General features: G+C 50.2%; 1 protein-coding gene across 1 annotated transcript; it reads right to left on the bottom strand.

Moving 5' to 3' along the window:
- Nucleotides 1-7,441: 7,441 nt before the first annotated feature.
- LOC127123508 (uncharacterized) lies at nt 7,442-12,190 on the bottom strand. Its single transcript, XM_051053719.1, has one exon. The coding sequence runs from the start codon at nt 12,188-12,190 to the stop codon at nt 7,442-7,444; it is 4,749 nt and encodes a 1,582-aa protein (XP_050909676.1).
- Between the last annotated feature and the right edge of the window lie 567 nt (nt 12,191-12,757).

The raw sequence follows: 12,757 nt of genomic DNA, 5'->3' as shown, positions 1-12,757 counted from the left end.
TTCAAGATGGAAATTTTCAATGAAGGAGAAGCAGTTCATCAACCAAAGATTATTTATGGTATTAAGAATTCTCCAAAGAATAGAGCCAAAGGCAATTATGAAGATTGTAAAGATCAAGTAGAATGTGATTTTGAAGAAAATCTCAGGCTTGCTAAGTCTTTAGTAAAGTCCTAAGAAAATGAGACAAGAGATATAGGAAGAATGTCTCTATAAATGTTCAACACAATAAGCAACACAATTCCAAGAGGTGCAATTTTCAGCATAAAGGAAAAGATTATGAAAAACAAAATCTCAACTAGATCCAGTGTCTAAAATGCAGAGATTTTGGACATATTCAAGCTGAATGCTCAAGTTTTTCAAGGAAAAAAAGAAAAATCTACCATGTTACTAAGGATGATAAATGAATAATATGAATTTAATCAAGGAAATAATATTGTGACTTTCAAAGACATGAAAGAGGTTATACATATTGGTGAGCCATCAAGTTTAAAGAAAGGTGTATTACTCCTGTCGTACCCCAAATTTTGACCTAAATAGAAAGTGATCGAAAGAAAGTGAGAGGAGTTCTCATATATAGGGGAATACCTAAATAGAAAGTCATTATGGTAGTGTTAGGAAGAGGCATTGAACAATATGTGGTTGTTGTTCCTATAAGACTAATTGTACTAATATTGTGCTTATCAAGGTAATCACTTGGGATTAGTGATCGAAAGAAAGTGAGAGGAGTTCTCATATATAGGGGAATACCTAAATAGAAAGTCATTATGGTAGTGTTAGGAAGAGACATTGAACAACATGTGGTTGTTGTTCCTATAAGACTAATTGTACTAATACCATAAAGAGTGAATTTCCTTTCTTGGATAGAGTGCCCTCCAGACGTAGGTGTGGTTTCACCGATCTAGGTTACTAATTCTTTTTGTTATTTATTATTTTAACTGTTATCTGATAACTGTCTTGCAAACCGGTTTTTTCTGGTATACAATGTCCCAAACATCGTGTCTGTCATCTACCCCAAACTTTGTCATTTGTCAAACCAGTTGTACACGTTGTCCCAGGCATCTGGTCCAACATTTGTCCTCCTGAGAACAAAATTTCAATTGGCATCAGAACAAGAACCATGTTCTGTTTGGGTGTGTTTGATGGTTCTTATTCAGTTCAAGATGGAAATTTTCAATGAAGGAAAAGCAGTTCATCAACCAAAGATTATTTATGGTATTAAGAATTCTCCAAAGAATAAAGCCAAAGGCAATTATGAAGATTGTGAAGACCAAGTAGAATGTGATTTTGAAGAAAATCTCAGGCTTGCTAAGTCTTTAGTAAAGTCCTAAGAAAATGAGATAAGAGATATAGGAAGAATGTCTTTACAAATGTTCAACACAATAAGCAACACAATTCCAAGAGGTGTAATTTTCAGCATAAAGGAAAAGATTGTGAAAAACAAAATCTCAACTAGATCCAGTGTCTTAAATGCAGAGATTTTGGACATATTCAAGCTGAATGCTCAAGTTTTTCAAGGAAAAAAAGAAAAATCTACCATGTTACTAAGGATGATAAATGAATAATATGAATTTAATCAAGGAAATAATATTGTGACTTTCAAAGACATGAAAGAGGTTATACATATTGGTGAACCATCAAGTTTAAAGAAAGGTGTATTACTCCTGTCTACCCCAAATTTGGACCACCTTTTCTTTCTATTTTTAGCTAATACTAACATGACCAGAGCCTTTACAAGTCAACCCCGATTACCTAAAAAATCAAAGAGTATCATTTTGACTTTTTAAGAAGATGACTTAGGTTTTTGAATAGTTCTATTAACAGTTAAGCATAGTCCTACGAATTAAGATGTCACTTATAAGTTTCAGGTAATTTATGATTAAAACTAAAGTGTTTTGAAAATAGAATTATTACTAATTAACTAGTATTAGTGTTATTATTTAGGGTATTAGGGTTTATTATTAAGAATATTATTATGGAATTATTAATATTATTATATTATTATTATTATTATTATTATTAAGAATGAATATTATTATTATTATTTTATTATTAATTGTTATTAAGGACATCATTATTGATATTGGATTATTATTATTAAATTAAGGTTAATCGGGTTTTTTGGTTTTTTTTTTAATTTTGGGGCTTTTGGTCTAAAAATTGGACAGAGCCCAATCTGACCCCATTCAGTTGGGTCAAAGGGGTGACCCAAAGTCCAACTGGGTCGAATCCAGTATCCATCAGCGGAAACGGGTCAAGCGCGACCCATGTTCATCTCCAATATTCCCTTTTCCCCAAATCCTAAAACCCTAATGCACGTAAACAAAAAACAAAATTGGATCAAATCATTCAATCAAAACTTTCCTTTATTGAATCGAGATACATTGAAATCAAGAATTACAATTGAAATTGGACTAAGTACATTACAAATATCAGTTACAATTCTGAACCCTAATCCTATTTCTAAAATAGAATCAAATTACAATCATAATCAAATTCTAATTTTCCTAAATCAACCAATCTAATTGGATACTGATCTCACCTGATCAGGAGGGCCTTCCAAGGTCTTGGTGAATGGGCCGGAGAATGAAGTGAAAAGGGGGGTGTACCTGCAAAGTGCTCCAATGTTTAAGTCAGAAAAGGTACAGAATGAGGTTATCAGAGTGTGAGTTAGAATACCTGCCCCTTTGCCATGAAAGGGGTATTTATAGTGAGCCCCCAGCGCTGGGCCAAGGCTCCTAATGGGCTGGATTAGCTAGGCCCAAGGAGGAGCTGCCAGGGGACGCGTAAGAAGCGTTAAGACCTAGACCAAAGTCTGCCCCCTGGTCCAACTGCCCCTATCCCTAAGGCGACAATATAGGGGAGTTGGGTGACGTGGTGAGTGGGATGCCGTTAAGGCCCTGCCCGACACAACTGAGGTGCCCGCAACGTGGGTTGACGGTGAGTGGATGGAGATCGTACGAGGAGGACCCGCTCACTGTCCGACACGTGTTTAAGGGCCCGGGGAGACGTTCGTCGGGCGGACTGTCGTCCACCTGACGCGTCCTCGTGGTCGTGTGGACATGGCCGTTTGGACGTGGGCTTGGCGAGTATTGGGCCGTGCCGTGCCTAGGGTCATGGCCCAGTCCGGAACAGGAGCCCCCCAAGTCGAGTCTCTGAGCCAGAGGGATGACTTATGTTTCGACTAAGGGTTCCCCGCGACGATGGGGAAGCTTGACCGTTAGACAGGCGAGGTCGTGCCAGACCTATTCATGACCGACCCTTTCTTCGGGAATGTCGGGGATGGAGGTGGTCGGTTGATCTGCGCCTTCCTTGTAGTAAACGTGGGTATGACGCGGGGAGGTGGCGTCTTGGTGAGTCGAGGAGATGGATAGGTGCTCGGGTCGCTTCAGCTTCTCATCTTTGACAGACGTGTCTCAGAATTAGTGGGGTCGCTTCGTTTCGCGCGCAAAGACGGCGTAGGCAGGCTAGGTAATGATGACCTAGCGTGTTGGTCTACGTGCCAAGCCCTATAAAAAGGGGTTGAGTAACTTCATTTCGACTTTTTCTTTTTGCTCACGCGTTCACCGGAGTTCTCCACATTCTCTCTCGTTTGCTCTCTCAACCGTCTGGACCGCCGTCTCCGCCCGTCCTCCTATCTGAACCACCGTTTTCTGCTCGGACACCACCGTACCTTTTCAACTTAACTATGTCAGGTACGGTTTTCCACTGTGACCCATTCTTTTTCCTTGTTGTTTTCTGTCAAACGCATGCTATTTTCGTAGAAATGTGGTTAGGTTTAACTTAGGGACAGTGTAGTGGACTGTAGGTGTATATTAGATGGTAGAAAATAGGGTTGGGATCCTACTGTACCGGGCATAAACTTCATATGCCGGGCAACACTTGCATAGGTTGTATGAAGTTTATGCCCGGTCTCCATAGAATGCGCGGGCCACCGAGTTGAGCACGGTTAGTGTCCGTCGCCGCTACGCCCTTTCACTTGACCTGCGGTGGAAGGGTGGATTTGATACGACGTCGAATTCACTCTTTCTGTCTGCGTTTCAGGTGTTACCGGGCGCTTACGACCGAGGAAGGAAGATTCTGGGTCCTCCACCGACGACGCGACAATCGCTCGTCTTCCTGTCGGGGATGGGAGTGTCCGAGATGGTACCGAACACGCCTCCTCTTCCGGGCAGGTCGACTTCTCCTGGGTTGCGGACGAGCCCTTGGAGGAGGAATCAGACTTCTGTGACGAAGCCATCACTGCTCACGCTATGGTCGAGGCCATAAACCGGGAGGATCCACCGAACTGGTATTGCTGCGCCCCCAAGGAAGAAGACCGCATTTGTCATCATTTCCCGGGGAAGCAGTTCACCATGTATGAATTTGCTTTTCGTGAGGCGGGGATGAGACTGCCCTTCAGCTCCTTCCAGATGTCGGTCTTCAAGTGGCTCCGGCTGGCGCCGTCCCAACTACATCCTAATGCCCTCGCATTTATGCGGGCATTCGAGTTAGTTTGCCAGTTCCTCGGCATTGGTTGCACCCGGGCTCTCTTCTTCCACGTGTTCCATCTCCAGAGGTCCGGTTCCCGTGGCCGCCACAGTTGGGTTTCTTTCAAGCAGCCCGTGCGTCTGTTCAAGACGTACGAGGATTCTGTTCGCCATTTCAAAAGCCGGTGGTACGTGGTGATGCCGATTACCCGGGCTGCCCTTCACTCTCTCTACTACTATCAACGGGAACCCAACGGGGAGGAGACGCTGATGTCGAAGATACCGCTGAGGTGGCAGCGTGATCATTTCGATCTCTCCACAGCGCATTACCGGGTCAAGTACGCGATGCTCGGCGAGGAGGATAGGCTCGCGTACAAGAAGCTGGTCGATTACGTGCAGAGCTTCAGCTTGGCGTTCTGGGCGAATCGACAGGGCGTGCCCTACCTGGATGAGGCCGGGGAGCTAATCACCGAGACGCGTTATATCAATACGAAGGCTCTGCTCGAGTGTGATACCGAGGAGGAAGCTCTGGCGTTATTGAGTAGGCAGACTTTGTTTAGCTTTTTATTTCTGTTTATGACTTCGGTCGCTAACGTTTGTGTGTAATTTATTTGCAGGTGCCATGCCCAATGCTCGTGATCGGGTGCTGAAGCTGGCGAATCAAGTCGGCGCTCCTGACCGGGTGCCCAAGAAGAAGAAGAAAACTGCGGCCCGTGTCTCGGAGATTGCTGGCGATGCCGGGGTCGGTCCCTCGCAGGCGGCGAGCGTGATTCCTTCCTCTCCTCCTCGGCTTAACCCGATCACCATTCCTGACAGCAGTCCGTCGCCAGCGGCTTCTCCCCTCCATAAACGGAAGCGTCCGGCTGGGGCCCTTACCAGGTCGTCTCCAGGAGGTTCGCATGGACCGGGCAGCTATCTTCTGCCTCCCTGCTATGTGGAACGGTCGTTCTTCAAGGCCGAGGAGTCGATTGCTGTGCCTGCGCCTGAGGCCAAGGCTATTCTGGACCAGGATGTTGCTGCCCGGAGGAAAGATCTGGCCAGGGATATTGCTGCCGTCATCCGGGTGATGGAGACGGCCATGGTTCTGACCGACACTGCGGTCTCCACCGCCTCGCTGGAGGAAGCCCTTTTGCAGGTTCGGACAGAGAAGGAAAGACTATCTCAAGATCTGTCGGACTACAAAGAAGAGCATCAGCTGCAGGAAGGGCTGCGCCAGAAGCTGGAGGAGGTGGAAAGGGAGAGGGACCAGTTGAAGGCTGCTAAGGCGAGCCTGGAAGAGCAGGTGGTCGACCATCAGAAGCTGACCGAGGACAACGCCTACCTACGGGCTCAGGTTGAGTCTCTCGAGGGAAAGGTCCGTCCTCTGGCAGATGAGACCGAGGAGGAACGCGCCTTTGGCTCGCGCGGTGAGCTGCTAGGGCATATCCGGACTCTCAACCAAGATCTTGTGGCCTGCTTCAAAGAGGGTTTCGACAATGTTGTCGAGCAGCTCGGGCTTCTGAACCCTGAGTTGGTGACGGAAGGGTCGGCCTATAACTGTTGCGTCCGGGATGGTGAGATCATCTGCCCGTTTGAAGTGGAGGAGGAGCTGGGGGGAGAAGAAGAAGAAGAGGATGAAGAGGAGCTCCGAGCGGAGTCTTAGTTTATATGTTTTTCTTATCATGGCCTGCGTGCCTCATGTATTTTGGCCTTCGGGCGTTGTAATATGGCCTTCGGGCGTACTTGGCTTCGGCCGCCTTTGTCGTTTCTAATGTATGAATATTTTTGTTACCGTTCATTGTGCTCGTTTGTGTTTGATATTTGTTTGCATGAATTCGTACTCTGCTCGACTTTGTTAATCTCCTCGGTTTAGGGAACCGACGAAGTGTCGGGCTTTGTGCCCGTGGGTATCGAAGCCCGGGTCCGTTGTTCGAACCCTGGTCCCGAGGCTTGGGTCCTCCCATCGCGAGCTGGGTGCCCTGCCAGTCTTGGTACTTCGACGTTGGGTCTTGGTCAAGATCCCAACCGTCGGGGAGGGTTGTGTTTGTTGTGTGACCCCGGATCGTTCCCGGGTCTCGTGGTTCCTCCCTGGGGTTTTGGGGACGAAGAGCGTGGCCGTACCTGCCACGTCTCCCGTGGCGTACTTAGCTGTAATATTGTCTAAGTTTTTCTGCGTTCCATGGTCGAGCGAGTTGTTCTCCTTGTAGGTTTTCTAGGTAATAGGCCCCGTTGCTCGTTTTGTCGCGGACGCGGTAAGGGCCTTCCCAGTTGGCCGCCAGTTTGCCCTCTCTCGGGTTTTTCTGGTTTCTTCTGAGGACCAGGGTGCCGACCTGGAACTCTCTTTTTATGACTTTCGCGTCATGACGTAGTGCTATCTTTTGTTTGAGGGTTGTTTCCCGGAGAGCTGCTTCGGAACGTATCTCCTCGACTAGGTCGAGCTCGGCTCTAAGGGTTTCATCGTTCATTTCCTCGTCTAGGGGCTCCTCTGTCCTCCTCGTTGGCGTCCGTATCTCCACCGGGATGACTGCCTCGGTGCCGTAAGTTAGTCGGAACGGGGTTTCCCCGGTGGTAGAATGCGGTGTCGTGCGGTAGGCCCATAGGACGCTATGTAGCTCCTCGACCCATGCCCTCTTTGCCTCGCCGAGTCTGCGTTTGAGGCCACGTAAGATTACCCTGTTGGCCGCCTCTGCTTGCCCGTTCGTCTGCGGATGCTCGACAGACGTGAAATGCTGTGTGGTGCCCAGGCTGGCGATGAAGTCCTGGAATCCTCCGTCCGTGAATTGTGTCCCGTTGTCTGTGACAAGTGCCTGGGGTATACCGAACCGAGCGAGGATGTTGCGTTTGAAGAACCGGAGAATGTTCTGCGCGGTTATTTTAGCCAGTGCCTCCGCCTCGATCCATTTGGTGAAGTAATCCACCCCGACGATGAGGTATTTATTCTGATATGATCCGGTGACGAAGGGTCCGAGGATGTCCATGCCCCACCACGCGAAGGGTCATGGGGAAGACAACGATCTGAGGTCGTTCGGGGGTGCGAGGTGCATGTCGGCATGTCGTTGGCATTTGTCACATCTTTTGACGTGCTCTTTCGAATCGTTTTGCATGGTCGGCCAGTAGTAGCCTGCTCGAAGGGCTTTTCGTGCGAGCGATCGTCCGCCGAGGTGTTGAGCGTTAATTCCCCGATGTATCTCTCCAAGTATGTCGGGGACTTTCTCTTCCTCGACGCATTTGAGTAGTGGGATGGAGAATCCTCTCCGGTAGAGTTTGCCTTCGAGGAGTACGTACGAGCATGCGCGTCGTTTGACAATGGCCGCCTCTTTCGGGTCAGCCGGGAGTTCGTCTCGTGTGAGGTAATTGTAGATGGGTGTCATCCAACAGTGGGCATCTCCAATAGCGTTGACCTCGAGTGGAGGCGGTAGTTTGTCGATGCTGGGCCGCGGGAGAATTTCTTGGATTACTGATTTATTCCCACCCTTTTTCCTCGTGCTGGCTAGTTTCGAGAGAACGTCTGCCCGTGTGTTGTGCTCGCGGGGTATGTGTTGAACTTCCCATTTTTCAAATCTATCAAGTTTTTCTTTGACGAGGGACAAGTACCCGAGGAGGTTGTCGTTCTTGGTTTGGTATTCTCCTCGCACTTGTGAGGCCACGAGCTGGGAGTCGGTGGATATTTTTACCTCTTTTGCTCCCAGGTCGTCGGCTAACCTCAGGCCTGCGAGGAAGGCTTCGTATTCGGCTTGGTTGTTTGATGTTGGGAATGCTAGCGCTAACGATACCTCTATCAGGATCCCTTCTTCATTTTCGAGGATGATCCCGGCCCCGCTGCCTGATGTGCTAGAGGCGCCATCGACGAAGATCGTCCATTTGTGGGCGCTTTCTGCTGGAGTCGGGCAGTGGGTCATCTCCGCGACGAAGTCGGCCAGCGCCTGAGCTTTCAAGGCTTTCCTACTTTCGTATTGTATGTCGAATTCGGAGAGTTCTAATGACCACTTGAGCATCCTCCCGGCCATATCCGGGCGCCCGAGCAGCTGTTTGATTGGCTGGTCGGTCCTCACCTTTATCGTGTGTGCGAGGAAGTAATATCGTAGTCTCCTCGCTGTGTTGATGAGGGCCAGGGCGACCTTTTCGATTTGCTGATATCGGAGCTCGGGACCTTGGAGTGCTTTACTCGTAAAATAGATGGGCTTTTGTCCTTCGTCGGTTTCTCTTATTAGAACGGCGCTGACGGCCTCGGTTGCCACGGATAGGTATAAGTATAGGGTTTCCTTTTCTGATGGCCGTGATAAGACCGGGGGTTGGGACAGAACCTTCTTTAGATGGAGTAGCGCTTGTTCGCATTCATCGGTCCAGTCAAAGGTAGCCTCTTTGCGAAGGAGTCTGAAGAATGGCAATGCGTGCTGGGCGGACTTGGCGATGAAACGGGAGAGTGAGGCGAGCACTCCATTGAGTGACTGGATCGATTTTTTGGTTTTTGGGGTCGGAAACTCCGAGAATGCCCGGCATTTGTCGGGGTTGGCCTCGATCCCTCTTTCGGTGAGATAGAAACCGAGGAACTTGCCTGCCCGGACTCCGAACGTGCATTTCTCGGGGTTGAACCTCATTTTACACTGTCTCGCCTGCTCGAATACCTTCGTAAGGTGTCGAGCATGGGTTACCTCCTCGTGTGATTTGACGATCATGTCGTCCATGTACACTTCGAGCATGTCCCCTATTTCGTCCTTGAAGACTTTGTTCATCATGCGTTGGTATGTAGCGCCAGCGTTCTTGAGCCCGAACGGCATCACGTTGTAGTAGTAATTGCCCGTTGGGGTCATGAACGCTGTGTGTTTCTTGTCTGCGGGCGACATAGGGATCTGGTTGTATCCACTATATGCGTCCATGAAGGACAAGAGTTTAAAACCTGCAGAGTTGTCAACGAGCGAGTCTATATTAGGGAGGGGGAAAGCATCTTTCGGGCAAGCCCTATTAAGATCAGTATAATCAACACACATACGCCATTTTCCATTATTTTTCTTAACGAGGACTACATTAGAGAGCCAGGTTGTGTACTGGGCTTCAGAAATAAAATTTGCCTCTAAGAGGTCTTTTACAGCTCGCTCGGCAGCCTCTGCCTTTTCGGGCGATTGCTTGCGTCTACGCTGTGCTATGGGCTTGGCTGCCCGGTCTACAGCTAGCTTATGACACGCGATCTCGGGGTCCAGCCCGGGCATTTCTGCGGCATTCCACGCGAAGAGGTCGGAGTTCTCTTTGAGGCATGCTACTAGCTCTTCTCTTGTTTCCTCGGGTAGTCCCTTACCTATCTTCACCGTCCTTTCCGGATCGTCCCCAAGAGGAATGAGTTCGAACTCCCCGTCGGGGATTGGTCGGACCGGGTGTTCGAGAGAGCGTTCCTTGGGGAACCTCCCCTCTCCGGTCTCGTCCAGCCCGATGCGACAGTCGAGGTCGATGGCGTTGACTCCTCGGGCAGGATCCTCGGTCTTGAGTTTTTTGTTGTTGCAGTTGCTCTTCGTGCTGACTACGGCCTGTCCTTTTACTGCGGCGTCGTAGCATCGCCGGGCTGCTTCGATGTCACCATGGATGGTGACCACACGTCCCAATTTGGTGTAGTATTTCATCTTCAGGTGGACGGTGGATGGGACCGCAGTGAGTTCGGCCAGCGTCGGGCGTCCAAAGATGCAATTGTAGAGAGACGGACAGTCTACGACCAGGAATTGGATTTTGACTTCCCTGGCCGTTTCTTGTTCGCCGAAAGTGACGAGGAGCTCAACATATCCCCACGGTCTGGTTGTTGCTCCGTTGAATCCTTGGAGATCTGATCCGACGTAGGGGGCTAAGTTGGTCTTGTCTAGCTTCAGAGTCTTGAAGAGGTGGACGTACATGATATCCACTGAGCTGCCTTCGTCGACCAGGATGCGTCGTACGTCGAATCTGGCCATCTTTGCTCTAATCAATAGTGGGATGGCCGAGTTCGGGGATCCGCCCGGGAGTTCCTCCAGGAAGAAGGATATTGGGTTGGATTTTCCCCGGTATTTTGTCAATGTCGCTTTCTGCTCGGGGGCAGTCAGTAGGAGTTCGTCGAACTTGCGTTTGACGGAGAGGGCCGCGGATTCCCCGTTAGTTCCTCCTCCTGATATCACCAGTGTGGTAGGGAAGTCTTCCCAGGGGCTGAGTGCAGTGATCTTGCCCTCGGGCAATGGTTCGGGGGGGAAGAAATCTTCCGGTCGTGACACGCAGAGGGCCACTTGATAGGGAGAGTTGTCGGGGGGTGTGTTTTCCCGGGGTCTCTTCTTCTCTGGCTCGTCGTGTCTGGGAGCTTCGTTCTTCCTCGTGTACTGCTTCAGGTGCCCTTCTTGGATTAAAATTTCAATCGCATCTTTCAGGTGGACGCAGTCTTCGGTCACGTGTCCGTGACTTCTGTGGAACCGGCAGTACTTTGATTTGTCGGTGTGGGGCTTTGGTGCAGACGGTTTTGGGAACCTGACCCTGCCCTGCTTAAATTCAGAGTTGATGCATTCTGCGAGGATACGCTCTCGAGGAGCCGTCAGTAAGGTGTACTCGCTATATCTGCCCGCGGGGCCTCTTCCTTCCCGGAGCTCGCGAGGTCTTTCTTCTCTTCGTCTGTCTCCGTTGCGACGGGAAATGCTCGTGTCCTCGCGTTTTGAGTGCTCGGTCTCCCCAGCGTTACGTCCGCTGCGGGCATTGTGTGCCACCTGCTTTTCCTCGTATCTGATGTAGGCCTGGGCTTTATGCAGGAGCTCGTTTAAGGTGCGGGGAGGCTCGATCCCTACGGCTCTGCTAAGTTCACTGCCGGGTAAGAGACCTCTCTCGAGGAGATACTTCTTCATGTGCTCGGTGGTATCTACCTCGACAGCTTCCTGGTTGAATCGCTCGATGTATGAGCGCAGCGTTTCATTCTTCTTCTGCACTATGGCTTCAAGGGTCGCCTCAGTCTTGGGGTGACGACGGGAAGCTGTAAAGTGCCGGGTGAACATGGACCTCATGACTCTCCATGACGTAATGGACTCAGGGGCCAAGCTTTTGTACCAGGCCATGGCCCCTTTCCTGAGGGTCGTTGAGAACAGTCGGCATTTGAGGTGCCCGGTTATATCATTGCGGTAGTCGAGCATCGCGTTGACGTTGTCGACGTGATCGTCGGGATCTGTAGTCCCGTCGTACACAGCTAGGTTTGGCGGTTTCTCCATGCCTTTGGGGAGCGGGGCTTCCATTATTGCCCGAGATAGGGGGCAATGCAAATCTTCCTCGTCGCTCCTTACGGGAGACAGTTCGTTGTTGTCGGGGCTGTGCCCGCGCCTTGGTGATGTTCTCGCTCGACCACCGTCACGATGGGCGCGTGCCCTGCTGGCGTGGGGTTCGGGAGAGCGACGTCCTCGCTTCTTCGTTGGCTCCGGACGTTGTTGTATCCTACTCACCGGCTGGGACCGGGCCTCTTGTCGTTCGGCTTCGAGGGCCATGATTCGTTCGTGCTGCTGGTGGAGCATAGAACCGGCCTGATTGAGGGCATTCACCATGGCAATCATTACGGCGTCTCCTTCAACGGGAACGGGAATGGGATGAAATGTCTCTGCCCCTAAATTGTGGGCGTGAGGGACATCTCCGTTGTTTTGGGGCTCTGGAGACGGGGTGGATGGATGACCGTCCCGAACGTCCGCCTCATGGGATGGCGGGCCGTCGTCCATGTTGTAGTTGACGAGGGGACGGCTGTGATCGCTATGTTGTTCTCCGGCCATGTTGGAAGGACAGAAATGAATGAGCTTTTGATCCTCGTTTGATGAAGATGGGGATAGCTAGTTCCCACAGACGGCGCCACTGATCTCACCTGATCAGGAGGGCCTTCCAAGGTCTTGGTGAATGGGCCGGAGAATGAAGTGAAAAGGGGGGTGTACCTGCAAAGTGCTCCAATGTTTAAGTCAGAAAAGGTACAGAATGAGGTTATCAGAGTGTGAGTTAGAATACCTGCCCCTTTGCCATGAAAGGGGTATTTATAGTGAGCCCCCAGCGCTGGGCCAAGGCTCCTAATGGGCTGGATTAGCTAGGCCCAAGGAGGAGCTGCCAGGGGACGCGTAAGAAGCGTTAAGACCTAGACCAAAGTCTGCCCCCTGGTCCAACTGCCCCTATCCCTAAGGCGACAATATAGGGGAGTTGGGTGACGTGGTGAGTGGGATGCCGTTAAGGCCCTGCCCGACACAACTGAGGTGCCCGCAACGTGGGTTGACGGTGAGTGGATGGAGATCGTACGAGGAGGACCCGCTCACTGTCCGACACGTGTTTAAGGGCCAGGGGAGACGTTCGTCGGG

Source organism: Lathyrus oleraceus, chromosome 2 (genome assembly GCF_024323335.1).
Source record: "Lathyrus oleraceus cultivar Zhongwan6 chromosome 2, CAAS_Psat_ZW6_1.0, whole genome shotgun sequence".
Lineage (NCBI taxonomy): Eukaryota > Viridiplantae > Streptophyta > Magnoliopsida > Fabales > Fabaceae > Lathyrus > Lathyrus oleraceus.
The sequence above is the reverse complement of the archived record's forward strand: the minus strand, read 5'-3'. Positions and strand labels throughout refer to the sequence as shown.

What these genes read in the sequence shown, in the direction of transcription:
- LOC127123508 (XM_051053719.1), bottom strand. Translation starts at nt 12,190, where the DNA reads ATGGCCGGAGAACAACATAGCGATCACAGCCGTCCCCTCGTCAACTAC.